Source organism: Abramis brama (assembly GCF_963993115.1).
Source record: "Abramis brama genome assembly, chromosome: 10".
In the NCBI taxonomy this organism is placed as follows: domain Eukaryota; kingdom Metazoa; phylum Chordata; class Actinopteri; order Cypriniformes; family Leuciscidae; genus Abramis; species Abramis brama.
The window spans coordinates 5,117,661-5,145,299 of NC_139972.1; the positions used below are offsets into that span (position 1 = coordinate 5,117,661).

The 27,639-nt window shown below is 34.1% G+C and overlaps 2 protein-coding genes across 3 annotated transcripts; both read right to left on the reverse strand.

Moving 5' to 3' along the window:
- Positions 1 to 849: 849 nt before the first annotated feature.
- Positions 850 to 13,120, reverse strand: cldn15lb (claudin 15-like b). 2 transcript variants are annotated; one of them, XM_084125904.1, is made up of 7 exons: positions 12,980 to 13,116; positions 11,497 to 11,632; positions 10,995 to 11,215; positions 5,138 to 5,302; positions 4,282 to 4,363; positions 3,180 to 3,287; positions 850 to 1,473 (listed from the first exon to the last, which is right to left on the reverse strand). In XM_084125904.1, the coding sequence occupies exons 3-7, from the start codon at positions 11,212 to 11,214 to the stop codon at positions 1,383 to 1,385; spliced, it is 666 nt and encodes a 221-aa protein (XP_083982030.1). In that variant the 5' UTR covers position 11,215; positions 11,497 to 11,632; positions 12,980 to 13,116; the 3' UTR covers positions 850 to 1,382. The 2 variants fall into 2 exon arrangements, with proteins under 2 accessions (XP_083982030.1, XP_083982031.1); XM_084125905.1 differs by lacking the exon at positions 11,497 to 11,632 and having other exon boundaries at positions 12,980 to 13,120.
- A 1,636-nt stretch (positions 13,121 to 14,756) lies between these two features.
- On the reverse strand, positions 14,757 to 27,027 carry parlb (presenilin associated, rhomboid-like b). Its single transcript, XM_084126274.1, has 10 exons — positions 26,836 to 27,027; positions 25,742 to 25,958; positions 20,303 to 20,443; positions 20,127 to 20,175; positions 19,183 to 19,281; positions 18,552 to 18,701; positions 18,092 to 18,162; positions 17,875 to 17,976; positions 17,202 to 17,299; positions 14,757 to 15,247 (listed from the first exon to the last, which is right to left on the reverse strand). The coding sequence occupies exons 1-10, from the start codon at positions 26,907 to 26,909 to the stop codon at positions 15,133 to 15,135; spliced, it is 1,116 nt and encodes a 371-aa protein (XP_083982400.1). The 5' UTR covers positions 26,910 to 27,027; the 3' UTR covers positions 14,757 to 15,132.
- Positions 27,028 to 27,639: the final 612 nt, after the last annotated feature.

Consider the following 27,639-nt stretch of genomic DNA (forward strand, 5'->3'; position numbering starts at 1 on the left):
CCCCGCCCCCTGAACACGATTTATAGATTATCAAGACATCAATGACTAGAAGATAATTACATAAATTCATCAACCATTCAGAAATGTCCTGTTGCTTCTACATGTTGTCACTTCTTCTATAGTCTCTCCATCAATGTCTGACTCCGGTTTGAACATAAAAGGCTAAACGTTTTGGAAACTTAAAGGACACAAGCTCTTGAAGCTCCGCCCCCTGTGCCGGGAGCAGCAGCTCATTTACATTTAAAGGGACAGACACAAAAAAAGGTGCATTTTTGCTCACCCTCAAAAAGTGACAATTTTAACATGTTATATAAAAATATCTGTGGGGTATATTGAGCTAAAACTTCACACACACACACTCTGGGGACATCAGAGACTTATTTTACATCTTGTGAAAAGGGCATTATACCACCCCTTTAATTGTATTGTGAATCTCCAATAAACTTCTATCACAAAGTATTTTTGGGGTATACAATTAACATTTTTTTATATTATTTTTTAGTTAGAGAGTTTAGAGTTAATCTTACGCAGTTTTGTAAGTTTTTATATATCTTTCTCTATGAAGAACAGAATGTTGGTCCCATTTTGTAGCTCTTGACTGAAATAATAGATTTTGCATTTATTTTTTCATGGTCTGATATATGTATGAATTTTCAAGAGATATCAAGATAAGAGTTATAAATCTATTGTTTTATTAAACTTTATCAGAAAGGAGTAAATCTCAGTTGCAGGGACAAAGTCAACTTTTTTAACATGTTTGTTTTTTGTACAATCCGCACACTAAAAAATTAACAATTTTCACACCGATAACTGCAAAACATTAAATAAAACACTGTTTGCACAATTGCAAAACTTCACAGAACTGTTTTATTCACATGAAACACACATATAACAGCAATTTTCAAAACACCAGAACAGACAATGTAACATTTATATAACAAACTAAAATGATCCACATAAGCATGAACATTCACATGACATAAAAGTATTAAAGTCAACATGAAACATGAGATTTAATGAAAAAAACAAATGTACAGCAGGGAATTGATTTGAGGATGTAAAGTGGGTGTGGGTTTAAATTGATATTTTGCTGACATCAGCCAAAAATGAGAAAAATAAGATTATGATGAAATCATAATGAAATCAACACTGATGGATCATGCACAATAAGAACAGTTATATTTAAACTGTGATAATATTTCACAATGTTACTCTTCTAATGTGTTTCTGATCAAATAAATGCATAAGAATGTGTACGGTGAATGGTGTAAAGCGGTGATGTATATAACATGACTATGAGGGCAATACCACTTTCAAGAACGTCGGGGAATTACATAAGGCTGAGTTTTAAGATGAGAGTACTAAAAAAGCATGTCCATGTATCAGACGTAAGCTTTGGAGAGTGTGTTCTCTGACGGCGCTGATTTGTAGATCTTCTTCGGCTGTGAAGCGCTGTAGTTATAACTCTGAGCCCTGAGAGAGAGAGAGAGAGAGAGACAGAGAGACAGAGAGAGAGAGAGAGAGAGAGAGAGAGACAGAGAGAGAGAGAGAGATAGAGAGATTTATGTTCTGTTTGTTTGTTTTACTATACACACACTAACACACGCACACACACTAACACACCCCCTTGTGCACAAGCGCGCGCAAACACACACACACACCACTGAAAATACATACTATATTTTACTTAATTATTTATTCATTTATTTATTTATCTCCCAACCCTGTTTTTCCACACTTGTTCAATACAGAATTTGTTCTAATTTCAATACAATGTACAATTTGCCATGCCAATAAAGCTCATTGAATTGATTTGAATTGAATTGAGAGAGAGAGACACACACACACACACACACACACACACACACGCAAACACTCACACACACTGAATTCTAAATTGTTCATAGAATTCTGAAATGTTGATTAATTGTTCTACTTACCTTTTTTTTATATTTATATATTTATATATTTATATTTTTTTTATGTATGTATATATGCACATGTATGATGATTGGAAATGCTTTGGCAATTAAACATTGAAACAATTTAAACAAAAGCACATTTTGAATTGAACTGAACTGAATTGAACTGAACTGAACTGAACTGAATTGAACTGAACTGAACTGAACTGAACTGAATTGAACTGAACTGAACTGAATTGAATTGAACTGAACTAAATTGAATTGAACTGAATTGAATTGAACTGAACTGAATTGAATTGAATTGAATTGAATTGAATTGAATTGAATTGAACTGAATTGAACTGAACTGAATTGAACTGAACTGAATTGAACTGAACTGAACTGAATTGAACTGAACTGAATTGAATTGAACTGAACAGAATTGAACAGAATTGAACAGAATTGAACCGAATTGAACCGAACTGAACTGAACTGAACTGAATTGAATTGAACTGAACAGAATTGAACTGAATTGAACTGAACTGAATTGAACCGAAGTGAACCGAACTGAACTGAACTGAATTGAACTGAACTGAACTGAATTGAACTGAACTGAACTGAACTGAACTGAATTGAATTGAATTGAACTGAACTGAACTGAACTGAACTGAATTGAACTGAACTGAACCGAATTGAACCGAACTGAACTGAATTGAACTGAACTGAACTGAACTGAATTGAACCGAATTGAACCGAACTGAACTGAACTGAACTGAACTGAATTGAACTGAACTGAATTGAACTGAACTGAACTGAATTGAATTGAACTGAACTGAACTGAACTGAACTGAATTGAACTGAACTGAACTGAACTGAACTGAACTGAACTGAACTGAATTGAATTGAATTGAACTGAACTGAATTGAACTGAACAGAATTGAACTGAATTGAACTGAACTGAATTGAACCGAATTGAACCGAACTGAACTGAACTGAACTGAATTGAACTGAACTGAATTGAACTGAACTGAACTGAATTGAACTGAACTGAACTGAACTGAACTGAACTGAATTGAATTGAATTGAACTGAATTGAATTGAATTGAATTGAACTGAATTGAACTGAACTGAACTGAATTGAACTGAACTGAACTGAACTGAATTGAACTGAACTGAACTGAACTGAACTGAACTGAACTGAATTGAATTGAACTGAACTGAACTGAATTGAACTGAATTGAACTGAACTGAATTGTGACCTGTGTTGTGGAGACTCACCGTGTTTGTGGCTCTGAACTCTTGAATGACGTACACAGGATTCCTCCTCCTATTATAGCCAGAGCTCCTGCGGCCCATCCCAGATACAGACCCACACCCAGCTCATACCTGCACACACACACACACACAGAGATGAGGAGGAGCAGTGAGAGTGTGTTTTCATGGTGTTTATATGGTACTCCAACATACTTCATGCCCAAACATGTGTGTATGTGAGTAGTAACCTTATAAAGCCTACTGTATCATATTTAATACTACACTGTAAAAAAAAGTACAATAAACTTGGCTGTTTAACTTAAATTACATTAAACTGGCTTTTTTTAAAATGATTTGAATCTTGTATAACTTATTATAAATATAATAATTAATATAAACTTATGTTTGATGAGTTAAAGTAATATAAAAATACATACATTTTGATCATATAATGCTTTACACATGCCTTCTGTCGTCTGATTAATAGTTTAGACTTTTTTATATATTCTTTTAGTGTAATTGTACAAACTTCCACCTTTCAGCTCGTGTGTTTTTGCAGTGAAATATTTACTGATTTTATAAAGTACACAAGAATAACTTTATATTGTTAGTAATATTGGAAGATGAACACATACTGAAGCAGGTTTACTTGATTATCCAGACAAAATCATAATCATCAGGCCTTAATGAAGGTTTATTTGTTCATTTCTAAATCATCATTTTATTGCATTGCATTATATGTTTTAAAACTAAGCTTTGATCAGAAAACTAAGTATTTAAATATCAAAGACACTATTGGCTGTTTATTTGCATTTTAGTCTGTTATGAAGATCTCATTGATTAACATTACAAGCATCAGAAGTTCATCTCACTTTTTGTCCATATAAATATGAGCATATTTTGCTCAGTTCGGGCCTCTGAATAAAATTGAGCTGTTTTTCATCCATATTCTCACTTTATATGAGCCATAAAAGCCTGATGCATCAAATATGATACTCCACAAAAACACATACAAAAACGTTTAGGTTCTAAAGAGTTCAATAAACCGTATAATAAAAAAAATAAAAAAAATCAGACTATTATTTCATATGTCAGGTTTACAGGGTTAAATATCTGTAAGACTCACTTCTGTCCTCCGTAGAACGGATCATTAAACTCCTGAACGACTCGAGCGGCGTACCACGAAACCGCAATCATAACACACAAACCTAACAGAGAGAACATGCAGAGAACATGAAGCGTTTATATGATTCAACAGTGTGTGTGTGTGTGTGTGTGTGTGTGTGTGTGAGTGAGTGAGTGAGTGAGTGAGTGAGTGAGTGAGTGAGTGAGTGAGTGAGTGAGTGAGTGTGTGTGTGTGTGTGTGTGTGTGAGTGAGTGAGTGAGTGAGTGAGTGAGTGAGTGTGTGAGTATGTGACTGTGAGTGAGTGTGTGTGTGTGTGTGTGTGTGTGTGAGTGAGTGAGAGAGTGAGTGAGTGAGTATGTGACTGTGAGTGAGTGAGTGAGTGTGTGTGTGTGTGTGTGTGTGTGTGTGTGAGTGAGTGAGTGAGTGAGTGTGTGTGTGTGTGTGTGTGTGTGTGTGTGTGTGTGTGTGTGTGAGTGAGTGAGTGAGTGAGTGTGAGTATGTGACTGTGAGTGAGTGTGTGTGTGTGTGTGTGTGTGTGTGTGGGTGTGTGTGTGTGTGTGTGTGAGTGAGTGAGTGAGTGAGTGAGTGAGTGTGAGTATGTGACTGTGAGTGAATGTGTGTGTGTGTGTGTGTGTGCGTGTGAGTGAGTGAGAGAGTGAGTGAGTGAGTATGTGACTGTGAGTGAGTGAGTGAGTGAGTGAGTGAGTGTGTGTGTGTGTGTGTGTGTGTGTGTGTGTGTGTGTGTGTGTGTGAGTGAGTGAGTGAGTGAGTGAGTGAGTGAGTGAGTGTGAGTATGTGACTGTGAGTGTGAGTATGTGACTGTGAGTGTGTGTGTGTGTGTGTGTGTGTCACTCACCTGACAGGATGAACATCACTCCAGCTGTGAGGCTGATCTTGCCCTTGGACTCCTCAGACGTGCTGCCCAGTTTAGTGCACTTCAGTCCCATCGTGGCCAGAATGACGGACAGCAAACCCAGAACCAGAGCGATGATCATCAGAGCGCGACACGCCTGGATGTATCCTGAACAACATCACATCACTTACACATTACAAAACATGTCCTTACAAAACATAAATACAAATCAGAAGAAGGATATTTTTAGAATCTTTAGTGCATGAACTATGGTAGTAATAAGGTTTGTTGTACATGTATATGATATTTGAACATTACGCAATCTCATAGCATACGCTGAATAATGTTAAAGTAGTGTATTTATATATATATAAAATGATACAGCACTACAGTACAGTAAAAATCAATCAAAGTACCATACTATTATATATATATACATATTTTGTATGGAAGTGAAATCTATATTATTTTAATTCTGACTTTATTTAAAAATATATATATATATGAAATTAAGTATTTCTATGTCATGATAGTATTTGTTGTACTGCTTCTAATTTATTCTGATTTAAGTGATAATATTTTTAGAATGTTTTTTCCATTGTAAATATGTTTTTAATTATATCAAAACAGGCTTTGTTTTCTTATGTTTTACTTTCAATTTGAAATACACTACCGTTCAAAAGATTGGGGTCAGATTTTAAAAAAATTAATTAATGCTTTTATTCAGCAAGGATGCATTCAATTGATGAAACGTGACATTAAAAACATTTATAATGTTACAAAAGATTATATTTCAAATAAATGCTGTTCTTTTTAACTTTCTATTCATCAAAGAATCCTGAAAAATAAAACTTATCACAGTTTCCACAGAAATATGATCTGTTTTCAACACTGATAATAATCATAAATGTTTCTTGATCATCAAATCATCGTATTATACTGATTTCTGAAGGATCATGTGACACTGAAGACTGGAGTAATGATGCTGGAAATTCAGCTTTGATCACAGGAATAAATTATAGTTTAACATATATTCACATAGAAAACAGCTATTTTATATTGTAATAATATTTCACTATTTTTACTGCATTTTAAATAAATAAAAAAATGCAGTCTTGGTGAGCAGAAGAGACTTCTTTAAAAAAACATTAAAAAATAAAAGAAATGACAAAACATGATTTTACATGAAAATGAAGCCTATGCTTAAGACCATTATGATTATTTTAAAAAAATAATATGAAAATTATATGTTACTGTTTGCGTGTCGGTCAAAAATAACAGAATGTTTTTTATTTCAATTAAATGATTGTACTATATTTTACTTCAATTAAGTTTTTTATTTAATATTTTGTATTTTTAGGGGATTTTATGGTACTAAATTATATTTACACTGTATTTATAATCCATTTATTCACTTTTTGAGCATAGACCTGAAAACTACATTTCCAACTTAAACTGTCGTAAATCTTGAACGCTTCAGAGCGACAGACTTCAGTCTGATCTCTTTTCAACAACGACACTTGGCAGATTATTGCTGGAGTGAACAAAGTTGTAAAAAATGAACTTTAAAAAACAAGTTATAAAACGTTACATTTATTGTTATTAAAAATGCACAAAAATACCATTGTTAAATTTTATATGAAATATATATTTTCAAAAACATGTTTTACTCTAAAGAAAATCAAAGTCATAAATCTAAACAAGTTGTGTTCAAAATGTAAGCCCGATATCTCAAAAAATGATCTTTCAGTGAGATGTTGTTCGGCTGCAGTACCAAACGCTTCCACTAGAGGAAATTCGTTTCACATTCGTTTCCAATGCGTCATTTTTGACCGTGAACAATACAAGTGTGACTATTGTTTACAGGATCATTTAACCTTTTACCTTTACCAAGTTTCCTACCATTCCGATGATGAAAAAAAAAAAAAAAAAAAAATGGCCGAACCGCACCAGAGTATTTATATGTCCCGATAGTATTTATTTATTTATTTTTTAAAGTAATCCTTTTAAATAATATATTTTAAATTGCAAATTAAAAATATAAAAGCAATCCCATCATACATCATGCAAAATCTATTTCCCAATTTTTCCTTTTGATTTTGTGGTGAAACATGACCTGTGCTTGTATCAAACCACCACAACCCTTTTTTTTCAAGCAATATGAACGACACAAACTCTTGTATGTGTGTGTATGAGGAGTGTGTTACCAGATAGAGAGAGCATGGACTCAAACTGCTTGCAGTTTCTGACGCCGGTGCTTCCCTCGGCACACGACTGCCACAGGTTCTGATCGTACCACACAGACGTGATCAGCTGGTCCGCAAACGACGACGATTTCCACGAATCGTTCATCAACGACATGAAGGAGAGCAACCAGCCCAACAAACACATCAAGAAGCCCAACAGCTGAATCCCAGTCGACATGATCAAATCCAACACAACCACACCAGCAGACAGATTAAACACCGGTCCCAGCGCCGTCCCAGGGTGAGAGTGTGTTTGAGTGTGTCAGTGTGTTATAGATTCATGATCACAGTCATAAAACCATAAACTCAGGTCCCTCCTTTATTGCTTTTACTAGATAACACCATGAAGACAAAGGAAGTCAATATAGGAAGTGACATGTGACTTATGAGAGACAAGTTTGAGTTCTGAGGCCTCTGACCTTTCCTACGGTGACCCTGGGGTTTTGGTGTGTGTAATAGGTGTGAAACTGTGTTTTGTGTTTGTCTGGACACGTTTCGTCTAGAAAAGACTAGGAAAGGTTTATCAAGACAGTTTCTGAATGATTGTTTACCAAGGTCTTGTCTGAAAGATTAAGAAGTCTTCAAGGTCCTATATGCCTTACAGATCAACAGATCAGTTTGTGCTTCATTTATATATCAGTGTTGTTTTAGTATTATTTATGTACTATTATAGTATTCATTAATATTTGGAATTAGCTCTTGTTTTTATTTTTTCAGCTGTCATTTTATTAGTTTTGTAATGGACCTTTGCCATTTTTATTAGTTTATGCTTTTTTAATATTTTCATTTAGTCTTTTTTTTTATTTCCGCTTGAGTTTTAGTAATTTTAATACTTCAACAAACTAATTTCAGTTTCTTGCCAAGGCAATATTTCTATTTCTTTTCTTTTTTAGGTCCTCAGGTTCTTTTTTTAAATATGTTTTTAGGTTAAATAACTTTCTGTAAGGTTTTAAGAACATTAATATTAATATCAGCTCACATTTTAGTAAGTGGACCTTTGCCATTTTTCTTTTTAATATTTTTATTTAGTATTGATTTATTTTTATTTCAGCTTTAGTTTTAACTTTAATAACCTTTTTTTAGGTTCTACTATTTGAGGGTAAAGAACTTTTTGTTAGGTTTAAAACATTAGAACCTTTTTTAGAACATTAGAACATTTTTTAGGTTCTAAGTTTTTAATTTTAAGATGTTTTTTGGTTAGGTTTAATACGTTTTTTTATGTTCTAAGTTTTTAAGTTTAAGTATTTCATGAACTAATATTCTTTTTATTATAATTTTATTTCAGCTTTAATTTAATAATTGAAAATGTTTAATAGTTACCACCAATAACACTATGTATTTATATATATTATTTAACAAATTCCTTTCAGTAAATTCCCCTTCCTAAAACATATAATATGCTAGAGTCTGTTGTAAGGAACCTTTCATTTTTCATATTGACAAAATGTAATATTGTATTGATTTGTGTATCATAATTCATTCTCTTATGATGTCCGTATACCCCCTCTTGTTCTGTTTTATTTATGTTCTTCTCACTGTTAATGTCTGTAACCTTTCATTTGAAATAAAAATAAAATAAAATACTGTGGGTGTGGCCGAATCAAACTCCAACAAGTGAATTGAAAAGAACTGAATTTTGCCCAACAGTCCTCAGTTAAACTGCAGCCAAGCACAAGTTTGAAGCACGTAGAAAACTACATGTACAATATTCTAAAGAAAAGGTGTGTGTGAGTGTTTTATGAGTTTTTATGACTAGCTTAACCTGGTTTTGTTTCAGGATTGAGTCACAGCGCTGCAGTAAACCCGTCATGATACCGTATCGCTGAAACCAACATCGGTGTGATGTAACACGAGCGAAGGCCACATCAAGGCTACTTATACTACGCACTAAAAATATGTACTAAAAATAAGAAAAAGTACATACTTTTGAGCGTGTAGCAGAAGAGTAGACAAGCTTTGGGACACACTAACACGTCATGCGTCTTTAACGGTTGCTCTCTGTTGCATCCTATCACAGTGAACTGACCTGTCAATCATCCTATCACAGTGAACTGACCTGTCAATCATCCTATCACAGTGAACTGACCTGTCAATCATCCTATCACAGTGAACTGACCTGTCAATCATCCTATCACAGTGAACTGGCCTGTCAATCATCCTATCACAGTGAACTGGCCTGTCAATCATCCTATCATCCTATCACAGTGAACTGACCTGTCAATCATCCTATCACAGTGAACTGACCTGTCAATCATCCTATCACAGTGAACTGACCTGTCAATCATCCTATCACAGTGAACTGACCTGTCAATCATCCTATCACAGTAAACTGGCCTGTCAATCATCCTATCACAGTGAACTGACCTGTCAATCAGCTTGTCAAAGATAAAATCCTCCACATTTAATTTCATTCCCTACCGTATCGGAGAGAAATGCAGAAGCACGTTGATGCGGGTCTTCCATGCGGAGACTCTCCTCATATTCATGCATAACGATGCATTTAAAAGTAAATGGCCAAACGGATCTTTATAAAAGTCCACATTGTTATTGCAGATGAAATATAAAACGGATAACATTAAATCAATATTTTTTTATCAGGTTAAACTGATTAGTCACTCAAACCTTTATCTAAACCTAAACCTCGGTCGCACACATCCGCCATTTTTGTAGTTTTTTACTCGTGTTTGTAGTTCTTCCTCCAAAGCGCAATGGCTTGTGGGTAATATTAGCTGTTATAGTGAGCACGGATCCACACTTCCACCGGAAATAGCAGACATCCAGGGGACTTCTGGCACACTCTTTTCAACATATTTTGCTTTGGGACACACACTTATGTTAAAGGGGTTAGTTCACCCAAAATACAAAAAACTCTGTCAGTAATTACTCTCCCTCATGTGGTTCCAGCCCGGTAAGACTTTTGTTCATCTTCAGAACACAAATTAAGATATTTCTGATGAAATCTGAGAGCTGAATCACTCCTCCATAGGCTTCTCTGTTATTGAAACTTGCCGGCCCAGAAAGTTAGTAAAGACATCGTTAAAATAGTCCAAGTGACTACAGTGGCTCAACCTTCAGTTTATCAAGCGACGAGAATACTTTTGTGCGCAAAAACAAACAAAAATAACGGCTTTATTCAACTATTCATTGTGAGTTCACGTAGTGTAACAGCGCAGCACTTCTGGGTTGTACGTCAGAACGGAGGCTCACTATTGGCCGATGCTGGTCATGTGTGTGACGCTGGCCAATAGTGAGCCTCCGTTCTGACGTACAACCCAGAAGCGCTGCGCTGTTACACTACTTCAACTCAAAGTATTCTCGTCGCTTGATAAACTTAAGGTTGAGCCACTGTAGTCACTTGGACTATTTTAACGATGTCTTTACTAACTTTCTGGGCCGGCAAGTTTCAACAACAGAGAAGCCTATGGAGGAGTGAGACAGCTCTCAGATTTCATCAGAAATATCTTAATTTGTGTTCTGAAGATGAACGAAAGTCTTACGGGGTTGGAACAACATGAGGGAGAGTAATTACTGACAGAATCTTCAGTTTTGGGTGAACTAACCCTTTAAGGACAGAGTCTGTTCAGGATGGGTAGTGTGGACGAGGGTTAGCTCACCTTCAAGGCCCAGGACGGTCTTGAACCTCTGGCAGTGAATGGCTCCGACAGAGGTAGACACACACGACATCCACAGTCCTTCGAAGAACGAGCTGGAGGTCAAGACCGCGTCTGCGTGACTGCGTCTCTTCCACACCGCCGAGTTCGTGCAGCTGGACTCCAAACACCAGCCGACGAGGCCCAGAAACAGCCCGATCAGCTGAAGGACCATCGATGCCATCCTGAAACACAGGAACACACATCGTTTCACAGCAGCTTTACAGAAAACGCACGAGTCCACATTACAATTTAGAGTCAGTTATCAGAGGAAACGTACATATACTAATCACAGTTAGCGAAAAAGCTATTCATTTAAACAATGTAATGCAGAAACAATGAGCTCACTGAAGTTATGAACACTTGTTTGTTAACGAATGATTATGACATTTGGAAAAGTACAGCACTGGTGTGTGTTGATTCAGAGTTTCGTCATCTGCTGTCAAACTAACAGGCACAAACTCACTCAGTTTGGACAGATAAGAACGTGTACACTCTTAAAATGAAGGTTCTTCAATGGATAGGTTCAGCAAAAACGTGTTTTTTGGGCTATATAGGGCTCTCGATGCTTCTTCAGATCAGTATACTGGCCTCTGGGATCTCTGAAAGACCAGAACACAGATTTGGAAACCTTCTTTTTAAGGAAAGACACCACAGGTGAATAGGATACACATTTTAACTATAGATATCAACATACTTCCTCAGTTGCTTGATCACAGTACATTAGGACAGTACAAGATTATGTGTTTAAATATGCAAATGAGGCATTTTCTAATGAATAAATATGCATTAATTTGCATACATCTTGAGAACTGAAATCTGAACATTGGACATCAATATTCTTGTTTCGTTTAATTGACATATTAGTCATTTTTCATTAGGATATCTCTTTATTTTATTAGAAAATACTGTCAACAGACAATTTTTTTTTTTAAATAATTCACCAGGCGAATTATAGATGAACAAAACCCTAACCCTTATAGATGAACAAAACCCTAACCCTAACCCTAACCCTTATAGATGAACAAAACCCTAACCCTAACCCTTATAGATGAACAAAACCAAAAGCTTCAATAGTGAGGTTTGGTGCATGCACTGGTTTTGCCTGAAGTGTCTTGCCTTAATATAAAGAATGTGAAGTAAGTGTTCCTGAAGCCCCAGACTTCCATCACAATTAGATATTACACACAACGTCTTCAACTCTTTCCCATTATTCAAAATGATGTGCAACACATTCATATCTGTTAACATCTCAGTAACGTGTTGTAGGGTTTCATGACCCGTGTGTTGCATAAAGAACCACTTCTTCAGGAGTGACTCTAAACAGAATTATCAATAGCATTAAAGAACGTCCAGATTCTGTTCTGTTCATGACTGGTCAAACGCTGGACTTCAAACTCTTGTGAAATATAAGCAAATCGTGGTGCTTTTTGGTAATAACATCCATAAAATTAACTATTCATTCATAATAGTGTTATTTTAATATCATTAAGATACTACACTATACAGTTTTGGTACATCAAGTTAAACTGGCTGAAATAAAATTATTTTATTTCAGTTAAATGTTATTTCAAGCAAATATAATAGAGAAAATGTTGCGCGACAAATTTAGGTGCGTAGAGCCAAAAAAAATCCATTCCAAAAAAAACGCTAAAATAGCATTTTCTTTTGTTTATTTGTTTGGTTATTTCATGAATATAAATGTTTTAATGGTTTTAGTGTTATACTATGTTAGGAACATGTTAAGATACACCAATATAAAGCTTTTCGAAGAAAACTTCTCAGAACTTGTTATACAGAGTACGTATAGTCCATAATCATATGAAATAACCTCGATATCACTGTAAATTTATGGTCTTTATTAATTGTAAGTGACATATATACATACATATAACAGTGAGAATCTGCTACTGATCATTATTACGATGAAAATTAAGATTTGTACGCACCTGTTAGGCTCTCAGTGGACTATGTGACCTAGTAAACAATAATAATTTGCTTGTTGCGTTTCTTCTGAAATTGTGGCTCTTGAACGCAGTTGTCAGTCTATATGAGAGACAGCAGTGATGGGCCGAGTGTCACTGTGTTAATATTGGCTTTAGGTCAATAACCCTGAAAAAGCAAACCCTCCCCAAAATAGAAAACTGGGGAAAGGGAGACAGACAGGCGTTCTTTTCAGATGATCCTAATCTCTTAATTCAGGGACACTGATTTCTTGATTTCACACACACATTTACATCATCATCAACTGTGAACAGACACAGTGCTTAAGAATTCAATTAGAAAGTACACTATAGTTGGTCAAATTGTGTAATGTTTTTGAAAGAAGTCTCTTATATTCACCATTGATTTGATAAAAAAAAACAGTGAAATATTATTACAATTTAAATTAACTGTTTTCTATGTGAATATATTGTTAAAATTTAATTTATTCTTGTGATCAAAGCTGCATTTTAAATTGTATTTAATTTAAATTTATAAATAAGCCTGCATTTATTTGATTATAAGTAAAACATTGTGAAATATTATTTTTGTTTTCTATGTGAATATATGTTAAAGTGTAATTTATTCCTGTGATCAAAGCTGAATTTTCAGCATCATTACTCCAGTCTTCAGTGTCACATGATCCTTCAGAAATCAGTATAATATGATGATTTGATGATCAAGAAATAATTCTCATTATTTTCAATATTCATATTTTTGCAGAAACTGCGATTCATTTTATTTTTCAGGATTCTTTGATGAACAGAAAGTTCAAAAGAACAGCATTTATTTGAAATATAATCTTTTGTAACATTATAAATGTCTTTACTGACACTTTTGATTTATTAAATGCATAAATAAAAAGTTATTATTTTTTCACAAAAAAAATAAAAATCGGTAACACTTTATTTTACAGTGTCCTTGTTACATGTTACATGTACTTACCATAGTAATAACAGTAAATTATGCATAATTACATGCAACTAGCCCTCAACCAAACCCTAACCCTATAGTAAGCACATGTAGTTCACTAATATTACTCAGTACTTAAATATATAATTACACTGTAACAATGACACCTTAAAATAAAGTGTAACCTAAAAATCTTACTGATCCCAGACTTTTGAACAGTGGTCTATATTAATTCATTGAACGGAAAAAGCAAAACAAAGCCTTATTTACTAATTAGGCTTTTTCTTTTTGCAAATTATATTTCCATGATGGATCATGGATCATATTTAACCCCAAAGTCACATTTCCTCACTCAAACAGTGTAATTAATTAAATAAAAACCTGACAACAACAGAAAGAGTGACGTGTGATTCAGGAATGTGAAAGATCAGATCGATGTGACGGAAGTTAACGAGCGATAACTGGGAAACGGGAAGAGACGAGCGATACAGTGACTTCATAAAACACGAGGAAGTGGAAAACAGACTCATTGTTCATGAGCCATTATGATACCATGACTGTTACTGAACTTTGACCGATTCCAGAAAACAACACTGAAACCGTTTCTACTGTGTGTGTGTGTGCGTGTTTGATGAGATGTATAGCACAGGTGTGTGTGTGTGTGTGTGTATGTGTGTGTTATAGAGAAACCTGGTTAATCATTCACATTTAACAAGGGACCAAAGTCTCATCTGAAACACAGAAAATAAACAAAACTTAAGTAGAACATATTACACACTTACAGCAAATAAAACACACTCAAACCTGGTGAATTTCTGACGACAGTGAAAATGGAATTTTAAATAATCATTTTATTTTTTAAATGACAATTACAGACTATTTTAAACATTTAAATTTCTGTACATGGTGTTGTTGAGTGGACCGTTTCAATGTCAGTGAAATATGCACGACCTTAGAGCTAAGAAGCTCCGCCCCTCCAAGTTCATTTGCATTTTCAGAAAAGTGGGTGGAGCTACCTGGATTCAAATTTAAACACAGGGGCGGGGCATAATGACATCACCGCAATACTACCGTCACTCAGTGACAACTGAAAACAGACCTCGCCTTTACAAACTCTCTCTCACACAGAATAAACATGCGTGTCCATTTCTCAAACTTGTTTTCCTCTTCAGGTCACCTGCTCAGTGTCTACCCACAATGCAATGCTCTAAATCGAGCCGTTGCCGCCAGCTCCCGGTCCTCCCGTTCTGAAGTCGTGCCACAGCTTCACCAGCGGCTCTCGGTTCTTCCAAATAAGCTCGTGACCATAAAGTATGTACCAGCTAGAGAAAGAGAGAGAGAGACGCATTGACATGTTAAGCACAGAGACAGAATAAACATGCTTATCTTTGCACATTTACAAGTTAAGCCATCAAGTGGTCAACTAGAACACATCACTGTTCACACCTGAAATGCAGCACTTTCTTTTAGGGGAGGGTCTCAGATTTCAGTACATACAAGCAATTTGCCAGTATTTTCTTTATATTATTTAAATGCTAAATAGTATTATATACTATATAGTATTCATAATTTAGCTTTTATTTTTATAATTTCAGTCTTTATTTTAATTTTAGTTAAAATTTTAGTAACTTTGAAGAAGGTGTAGTGACATAATGGTTATATTTTGCCTTTGTAACCAGATGCTATGTTATTCTGTTGTATTTAAGCTGCCCAGGGAAGGGATGTTTGGGGGATGAGAGGCGTTGTTATAGTTAAAAATAGGAGGAAAAATGTAACTTTCATGATTTCACTGTATGTTTTATTCTACTCCTTTCAATAAAAATAAAAAAATAATTAAAAAAATTAGTAACTTTGAGATGTGCTTTTGTCGTTTTATTTTTTATATATATTTATTATATACTTTTACTTTTTTTATTTGAATTTTTTGAAATTTTAGTACTTTAACTTTATTCTATTGCAAAGGCAGCATTTATCATTTTCAACGTAATTTTTTAAATCTAATTTATAAAGAGTGACTGACTGTGAATAAACCAGATCACAATCCAGATTAAATAACAGCATAAACCAGATCAGAATCTAGATTAAATAACTACATAAACCACATCAGAATCTAGATTAAATAACTACATAAACCAGATCAGAATCCAGATTAAATAACTGCATAAACCAGATCAGAATCTAGATTAAATAACTACATAAACCACATCAGAATCTAGATTAAATAACTATATAAACCACATCAGAATCTAGATTAAATAACTGCATAAACCAGATCAGAATCTAGATTAAATAACTGCATAAACCAGATCAGAATCCAGATTAAATAACTGCATAAACCAGATCAGAATCCAGATTAAATAACTACATAAACCAGATCAGAATCTAGATTAAATAACTACATAAACCACATCAGAATCTAGATTAAATAACTATATAAACCAGATCAGAATCTAGATTAAATAACTGCATAAACCAGATCAGAATCCAGATTAAATAACTACATAAACCAGATCAGAATCCAGATTAAATAACTGCATAAACCAGATCAGAATCTAGATTAAATGACTGCATAAACCAGATCAGAATCTAGATTAAATAACTGCATAAACCAGATCAGAATCTAGATTAAATAACTGCATAAACCAGATCAGAAACTAGATTAAATAACTGCATAAACCAGATCAGAATCTAGATTAAACAACTACATAAACCAGATCAGAATCTAGATTAAATAACTACATAAACCAGATCACAGTCCAGATTAAATAACTGCATAAACCAGATCAGAATCTAGATTAAATAACTGCATAAACCAGATCAGAATCTAGATTACATAAACCAGTTTAAAATCCAAAGGTAATTACAATGTGAAACCTTTTTCATCAAATATTCGTATTGTATTTGATTGTTATTTCAATTAATGAATTTTTTTTTTTAATTAATAAATAACCCAGATTAGAATCCAGGTTTAATAACTGCATAAACCAGATCAAAACCCAGATTAAATAACTGCATGAACCAGATCAGAATCTATATTAAAAAACTGCATAAATCAGTTTTGAATCCAGATTAAATAACTACATAAACCAGTTTAAAAATCCAAAGGAAATTAAAATCTGAAACTGTTGTTTATCTATTATTTCTATTTTATTTTAGCTTTATTTCAAATAATGAAAACAATTTACTTAGATTTATTTAACAATAACAAAACCGCAATTTGCTGTAACGCTATAAACGGCAGCAATAGCACCAGCTAGACAGTGACGTGTTACTCACATGCCGAATAAAGCTCCACCTAAATGAGCTGCGTGATCGAAGAAACGCCATCTCAGAATCAAGCCTGTGGCATCCAAGGCCACGATGGCCTTCAGTGCCTGTGGAGGAGAAGATCATGACAATACCATCATCACTGAGAAATACAACTCTTGCTCTTACCAAGGTTACTAAACTGAAACTAAGACTAAAACTATTGGTCAAAAAACATTTTTGTAAACTGAAATAAAATAGAAATTTCAACAAAAACTGAAACTAAATGAAACTAACAACAGTTACTGAAAAACTAACTGAAATAAAATAATAATTAGCAAAAATAAATAATCGTTTTCGTAAGTAATAAAGATGCAATAGACAAAAAGCATAAATTGATCAATACAAGAATAATGTTTGAAAGGATTAATAATAGAAATAACCATAAAAGGAATAATCATAATAATCATGGAAAGTGGAAGTGTTCTGTTAACTCTGCTAAAATATAATTGCAAAAACTAAAACTAAATATACAAAAACTAAATAGAAATGTGTTCACAAAATAAAAACTTAACTAAAACTAACCATTATTGAAACTAACTAAAACTAAACTGAAATTTATTGGAAATTTGAAAATAAAAACTACTTTAAAAATGCACAACTATGATAACCTTGGCTCTTACACACACACACACACACTCACGTTTCCGGCGGTGAAGGTGTACATTGGGAGGAAGATGATGGCCAGCTTGGCTTCAGGCATTTTGGTGCAAACCGCTGCTAGGACGGTCATGATGGCCCCTGACTGACACACAACACAACACAACACAACACAACACAACACAACACAACGGTTTGTTTATGACATGCATGTGAATGCTGATGAATACTTGAAATGCTCCATCAGGAAATACACTCACCGCCCCCAGTGATGGACCAAACCGACCCATCGCTGTTTTACTCATATAACTGACAAACGTAGAAATCACACCTGAGGACATAAACATATAACATAACATATCACATTTAACATAACAAAATAATAACAATAATAAGATTGTTTTATTTAGTGCCATATCAGCATCTAAGGCTATTTTCATGGCAAAAATACAAATATCATATAAATACAATAAAACCAAGCAAACAAACAAACTAACATATGATAAAAAAAAATCCCAAACCTTTTCAGGCATAATCTTACTAAATAAGTCCTTAAGTGAAATAACTTCATAAACTGCATTCTAACATAACAAAAAGTTGAAGTCCAATAATACAGAAGTTTTATAGAGAGTAGGATGTTTTTTGACTGAGAACTCTCTCACACACACACACACACACACACACACACACACACACACACACACACACACACACACACACCTGCAGACAGGTAGACTGCCACAAACTGCTCTTTGCCCATCAAGTTGATGATGCTTGAAGAGAAACTCCACAGCACGTACATGTTGGCCGCCAGGTGAAAGAAAGAATAGTGACTGAATGTAGACAGCAGCATGGGCCAACACAGCGCCTCTGAAACCAGATCAGAATCCAGATTAAATAACTGCACAAACCAGATCAGGAATCAGATTAAAAAAACTGTATAAACCAGATCAGAATCCAGATTAAATAAAAGTGCAAACCAGAATAGATATCAGATTATATAACTGCGTGAACCAGATCAGTACAGCAGTGTTATTTAGATATATATTAATATACTGAATTATCTTTTATATTCAGAAATCCAGATTAAATAACTCCCATGTTTACTGTACCCAAAATATAACAATGCAAATTATATTATTCAATTTTTTTTAACTTATTATTATAATTTTGAGCATCACATAAAAATGCAGGACAAAACAATTTCGGTACCAAAGACACTTTAAACCATGCAAGATTGTGCAGTAAAGGGTAAATCAGAGCGCAATATATTTTCCAATCCAACACAAAATTCCACATTTCGATGCAGTGCAAACAGGAGTGACCCTGAAAGATAAACAGATGACTTCACGCACTGGCTGCGGGGTAGATGTGAAGTACTTGAGCATGAAGCGCTGCAGAGATGGGACTCTCCAACAACAAAACACCAACGCATTCGCTGCAATGATGCCTGAGAGAGAGAGAGAGAGAGAGAGAGAGGGAGAGAGAGAGAGAGGGAGAGAGGGAGAGAGAGAGAGAGAGAGAGAGAGAGAGAGAGAGAGAGAGAGAGAGAGAGAGAGAGAGAGAGAGAGGGAGAGAGAGAGAGATGGAGGGAGGGAGAGAGAGAGAGAGAGAGAGAGAGAGGGAGGGAGAGGGAGATGGAGGGAGAGAGAGAGAGAGATGGAGGGAGGGAGAGAGAGAGAGAGAGAGAGGGAGAGAGAGGGAGATGGAGGGAGAGAGAGAGAGAGAGAGAGAGGGAGAGAGAGGGAGATGGAGGGAGAGAGAGAGAGAGAGGGAGGGAGATTTTTTATAACACATTATTAAATAATTTAAAAACAATTAATAAACATCCACTTTACTCAAGACATTTAGCAAAAATTAATTCACCATCTCTAACAAAGCACAACATTTCTTTATAATTCCATATATTTTCCAATTCCTCTATATTCTTCATAATTTTATAAAATAAAAAATCTATTTTAATTCTTACTTTTATTAAACTCTTAAAAACTTGTACTACATCCTGACCAACTTCACCTTCTATTTTTTCATTTCTTGTCAGATAAATAGCAATTTTCGCTTTTCCAATAACAAAGTTAACAAGTTTTTTTCTCTTTTTTTTCCAAAACTTGAAACCAAAAATGAAAGAGAGAGAGAACGAGAGAGAGAGAGAGAGGTTCTGAGATAACAGAGAAATAGATGGACAGCATCTGTTTATTTAATGAATTAATTACACTTTATTAAACACATTGTCTTCACAAACTAAAGTGCTCATCTGTGTAAAGTGAACGGTTTGCATCATTCATTGTGTCTGACCTGTGACTGTTTTCTGTCCTTCACTTAAACTGTTCCACCACTGATTCACCTGCAGAATACCAGAGAACAACATGTTCATTAAACACACACAGAAGAAAACATACATTGCATTAAACATGCATACACACACACACACACACACACACACACACACACACACACACACACACACACACCTGTTTGCGTAAATCTCCTTGTTTCTGAGGCCGTATCTTCTCCAGCCAATCCGCTCTGACATCGTCAAAGTAACTCTGTACACGAGATTTTAAACTTTCGTACTGCCATATTGCTGCTCCGCCGAATGAACAACCTGTAAACTGAGCTGGAGTTATTACGATATTCTTACATAGAGCAAAGAAAATAAATAATAATAATTCAACAAAGCAAAACATTATAATTCACACATTTTGGACCTTTTTCTCATGCAATTCAATGTAAATGGCATTTAAACGCCTTCATACATCAACTGTCACACTGAACTGAATAATTAAAGTATAATAATATAATCCAGATTAAACACCTGGATAAACCAGATCAGAATCCATATTAAATAACTGCACAAACCAGATCAGAATCCATATTAAATAACTGCATAAACCAGATCAGAATCCAGATTAAATAACTGCATAAACCAGATCAGAATCCAGATTAAATAACTGCATAAACCAGATCAGAATCCAGATTAAATAACTGCATAAACCAGATCAGAATCCAGATTAAATAACTGCATAAACCAGATCAGAATCCATATTAAATAACTGCACAAACCAGATCAGAATCCATATTAAATAACTGCATAAACCAGATCAGAATCCAGATTAAATAACTGCACAAACCAGATCAGAATCCAGATTAAATAACTGCATAAACCAGATCAGAATCCAGATTAAATAACTGCACAAACCAGATCAGAATCCAGATTAAATAACTGCACAAACCAGATCAGAATCCAGATTAAATAACTGCATAAACCAGATCAGAATCCATATTAAATAACTGCACAAACCAGATCAGAATCCATATTAAACACCTGGATAAACCAGATCAGAATCCATATTAAATAACTGCATAAACCAGATCATCAGAATCCAGATTAAATAACTGCACAAACCAGATCAGAATCCATATTAAACACCTGGATAAACCAGATCAGAATCCATATTAAACACCTGGATAAACCAGATCAGAATCCATATTAAATAACTGCACAAACCAGATCAGAATCCATATTAAATAACTGCACAAACCAGATCAGAATCCATATTAAATAACTGCATAAACCAGATCAGAATCCAGATTAAATAACTGCATAAACCAGATCAGAATCCATATTAAATAACTGCACAAACCAGATCAGAATCCATATTAAACACCTGGATAAACCAGATCAGAATCCATATTAAATAACTGCACAAACCAGATCAGAATCCAGATTAAACAACTGCATAAACCAGATCAGAATCCATATTAAACACCTGGATAAACCAGATCAGAATCCAGATTAAATAACTGCATAAACCAGATCAGAATCCATATTAAATAACTGCACAAACCAGATCAGAATCCATATTAAACACCTGGATAAACCAGATCAGAATCCATATTAAATAACTGCACAAACCAGATCAGAATTCAGATTAAACAACTGCATAAACCAGATCAGAATCCATATTAAATAACTGCACAAACCAGATCAGAATCCATATTAAACACCTGGATAAACCAGATCAGAATCCATATTAAATAACTGCATAAACCAGATCAGAATCCATATTAAACACCTGGATAAACCAGATCAGAATCCATATTAAATAACTGCATAAACCAGATCAGAATCCATATTAAATAACTGCATAAACCAGATCAGAATCCAGATTAAATAACTGCACAAACCAGATCAGAATCCATATTAAATAACTGCATAAACCAGATCAGAATCCATATTAAATAACTGCATAAACCAGATCAGAATCCATATTAAACACCTGGATAAACCAGATCAGAATCCATATTAAATAACTGCATAAACCAGATCAGAATCCAGATTAAATAACTGCACAAACCAGATCAGAATCCATATTAAATAACTGCATAAACCAGATCAGAATCCATATTAAATAACTGCATAAACCAGATCAGAATCCATATTAAATAACTGCACAAACCAGATCAGAATCCATATTAAATAACTGCATAAACCAGATCAGAATCCAGATTAAATAACTGCACAAACCAGATCAGAATCCAGATTAAATAACTGCATAAACCAGATCAGAATCCATATTAAATAACTGCATAAACCAGATCAGAATCCATATTAAATAACTGCACAAACCAGATCAGAATCCATATTAAATAACTGCATAAACCAGATCAGAATCCATATTAAATAACTGCACAAACCAGATCAGAATCCATATTAAACACCTGGATAAACCAGATCAGAATCCATATTAAATAACTGCATAAACCAGATCAGAATCCATATTAAATACCTGGATAAACCAGATCAGAATCCATATTAAATAACTGCACAAACCAGATCAGAATCCATATTAAATAACTGCATAAACCAGATCAGAATCCATATTAAATACCTGGATAAACCAGATCAGAATCCATATTAAATAACTGCACAAACCAGATCAGAATCCATATTAAATAACTGCATAAACCAGATCAGAATCCATATTAAATAACTGCACAAACCAGATCAGAATCCATATTAAACACCTGGATAAACCAGATCAGAATCCATATTAAATAACTGCATAAACCAGATCAGAATCCATATTAAACACCTGGATAAACCAGATCAGAATCCAGATTAAATAACTGCATAAACCAGATCAGAATCCAGATTAAATAACTGCATAAACCAGATCAGAATCCATATTAAATAACTGCATAAACCAGATCAGAATCCATATTAAATAACTGCACAAACCAGATCAGAATCCATATTAAATAACTGCATAAACCAGATCAGAATCCAGATTAAATAACTGCACAAACCAGATCAGAATCCAGATTAAATAACTGCATAAACCAGATCAGAATCCAGATTAAATAACTGCACAAACCAGATCAGAATCCAGATTAAATAACTGCACAAACCAGATCAGAATCCAGATTAAATAACTGCATAAACCAGATCAGAATCCATATTAAATAACTGCACAAACCAGATCAGAATCCATATTAAACACCTGGATAAACCAGATCAGAATCCATATTAAATAACTGCATAAACCAGATCATCAGAATCCAGATTAAATAACTGCACAAACCAGATCAGAATCCATATTAAACACCTGGATAAACCAGATCAGAATCCATATTAAACACCTGGATAAACCAGATCAGAATCCATATTAAATAACTGCACAAACCAGATCAGAATCCAGATTAAATAACTGCACAAACCAGATCAGAATCCAGATTAAATAACTGCATAAACCAGATCAGAATCCATATTAAATAACTGCACAAACCAGATCAGAATCCATATTAAACACCTGGATAAACCAGATCAGAATCCATATTAAATAACTGCATAAACCAGATCATCAGAATCCAGATTAAATAACTGCACAAACCAGATCAGAATCCATATTAAACACCTGGATAAACCAGATCAGAATCCATATTAAACACCTGGATAAACCAGATCAGAATCCATATTAAATAACTGCACAAACCAGATCAGAATCCATATTAAATAACTGCACAAACCAGATCAGAATCCATATTAAATAACTGCATAAACCAGATCAGAATCCAGATTAAATAACTGCATAAACCAGATCAGAATCCATATTAAATAACTGCACAAACCAGATCAGAATCCATATTAAACACCTGGATAAACCAGATCAGAATCCATATTAAATAACTGCACAAACCAGATCAGAATCCAGATTAAACAACTGCATAAACCAGATCAGAATCCATATTAAACACCTGGATAAACCAGATCAGAATCCAGATTAAATAACTGCATAAACCAGATCAGAATCCATATTAAATAACTGCACAAACCAGATCAGAATCCATATTAAACACCTGGATAAACCAGATCAGAATCCATATTAAATAACTGCACAAACCAGATCAGAATCCATATTAAACACCTGGATAAACCAGATCAGAATCCATATTAAATAACTGCATAAACCAGATCAGAATCCATATTAAACACCTGGATAAACCAGATCAGAATCCATATTAAATAACTGCATAAACCAGATCAGAATCCATATTAAATAACTGCATAAACCAGATCAGAATCCAGATTAAATAACTGCACAAACCAGATCAGAATCCATATTAAATAACTGCATAAACCAGATCAGAATCCATATTAAATAACTGCATAAACCAGATCAGAATCCATATTAAACACCTGGATAAACCAGATCAGAATCCATATTAAATAACTGCATAAACCAGATCAGAATCCATATTAAATAACTGCATAAACCAGATCAGAATCCAGATTAAATAACTGCACAAACCAGATCAGAATCCATATTAAATAACTGCATAAACCAGATCAGAATCCATATTAAATAACTGCATAAACCAGATCAGAATCCATATTAAATAACTGCACAAACCAGATCAGAATCCATATTAAATAACTGCATAAACCAGATCAGAATCCATATTAAATAACTGCACAAACCAGATCAGAATCCATATTAAACACCTGGATAAACCAGATCAGAATCCATATTAAATAACTGCATAAACCAGATCAGAATCCATATTAAACACCTGGATAAACCAGATCAGAATCCATATTAAATAACTGCATAAACCAGATCAGAATCCATATTAAATACCTGGATAAACCAGATCAGAATCCATATTAAATAACTGCACAAACCAGATCAGAATCCATATTAAATAACTGCATAAACCAGATCAGAATCCATATTAAATAACTGCACAAACCAGATCAGAATCCATATTAAACACCTGGATAAACCAGATCAGAATCCATATTAAATAACTGCATAAACCAGATCAGAATCCATATTAAACACCTGGATAAACCAGATCAGAATCCATATTAAATAACTGCATAAACCAGATCAGAATCCATATTAAACACCTGGATAAACCAGATCAGAATCCATATTAAATAACTGCATAAACCAGATCAGAATCCATATTAAACACCTGGATAAACCAGATCAGAATCCATATTAAATAACTGCATAAACCAGATCAGAATCCATATTAAACACCTGGATAAACCAGATCAGAATCCAGATTAAATAACTGCATAAACCAGATCACAATCCAGATTAAATAACTGCATAAACTAGATCACAATCCAGATTAAATAACTGCATAAACCAGATCACGATCCAGATTAAATAACTACATAAACCAGATCACGATCCAGATTAAATAACTGCATAAACCAGATCACAATCCAGATTAAATAACTGCATAAACCAGATCACAATCCAGATTAAATAACTGCACAAACCAGATCAGAAATCCAGACCAAATACAAATGGATTTTTGGAACGATTAATGCTGAATTTTGTTTATGAATGTTTAATGAACGAGATCCATCATGTGTCAGAAAATATACCTACCCCTATGGTGAAGACAAATGGTTTGACCAGTCTGCCGAATGACCTGCTGGGTGTGTGTGTGCGTGGTGTGTGTGGGGTGGGCAGGTCTGGGGGCGGAGCCACGTCCTTCTTCTGTAGGATTTCATTCGTCTCTGCTTCTTCCGCCACGCCCTTCTTCAGCTCCCCCTTCTTTGCTACCTTGCGGAAGCCACACCTCTGCTGCGTCTGGAGCGTGAATCTATTTGGAGCACAACCATGATAAAATATACATTAACATGCATTTATAGTGATTTGATTTGTCAGTGGGTGAATGTGGGAAACATAAAAACAAATAGCCATGAGGGGGAATTATTTTACATTTTTTTATTTATTCATTTTCAGTAAAGTGACGTTTTGTGATATATATATATAAGAAAAAAATATTTTTAATCTCTTGATTTTCAATAATGTGACGTTTTGTGACGCAGAATAATAAGAGTAATATATATGTTATTATTATTATTGATTTATTTTTTTGGTGCTGGGCAACGATTAATCACAACCAATATATAAGTTTGTGTTTACATAATATATGTGTGTGTACTGTGTATAATTATTTTGTATATATAAATACACACATGTGCATATATATTTAAGAAAAAATTATTTATATATAAAATATTTATATATATAATATAAATTATGTATAAATATATACACAGTATATACATGTAAATATTCTTAAATATATACATGCGTACGTGTATTTATATATACAAAATAATTATACACAGTAAAAACCCACATATTATGTAAAGACAAACTTATATATTTTTTTACCTCACATGTTTGGCTTCTGAAGCAAGTTATATTGGCATAATGTCCATTTTTATTTCATGTGTTATTAAATAAATCACAACGCATTGTTTACATCTACAAATGCCATGACAGAACTAACGTTAAACACAAGTTCATAATTATGCAGTGTTTATTATTAAATATATTCCGTTAGAATATTTGAATTTTGAGCTTTATCGCATGATCTGATTAAAACCACTAAAGCTCATGCCGTGGGATTAAACAGAGGATCTGAGGCGCTCAGTAAATACACACAGAGTCAAAGGAGTGTTTGTTACCTGTTCGTCAGGTAGTGTGTTTTGCTGATGTCCCCTGTAACCCATTTAAACACTGAACCCCTCACCGCCATCATCACTGCTGCGATACCAGTCACTGCAGCTTCCGCATTTGCAGCTTCCGCTTCCGGTTCAGAGACCACACCCACAGTGACCTCTGCTGGAGGAGGACGGTCACTGACACACGCGATCAACCTTTTTATTTATTTATTTATTATTATTTTTATTTATTTATTTTTATTTAACAAAGATCACATTGTATACATGTATCACACACACAAAATAGATTAAGAAACTCAAGTAAAGCAAGGCAGTAAAGATAGTCTACTAAAAAATATATTTATAAAACATTTAAAGCAATATAAATTAAACATACAACAAATGAATTAAAAAAAATAATATGGGAAAAAAAAAAAAAAAAAAAATTATCATCTTCAGGAAATCAGGAGGCAAAATGAAACTATATGAAATAATTGTTTTACACAAGAGAGCAGTTTTAGTGACTTTCTTGTTGCTGATGAAGAAAGAGAGTCATAGAATAACCTTAAATCAACACAAAAAAGCCTAAAATTGGGCTTAGAATCAGTGACTTTACACTTATGGAGATGAAACTGGCCACACAGAGTTAGCAGTTTTAATCTGTCCTCCATCTCTTTTGACCCGGAGTCCCACATCATACAGTACTTTCATAATCTCAAAGATAAAAAGTTTGTTATAAGCAGAGAAAATAAGCCAGGATACTTCTTTCCAACACACACTCAAGATAGAAATATTGTGTAGAATATAGATATAAAATGTTGTGTATTT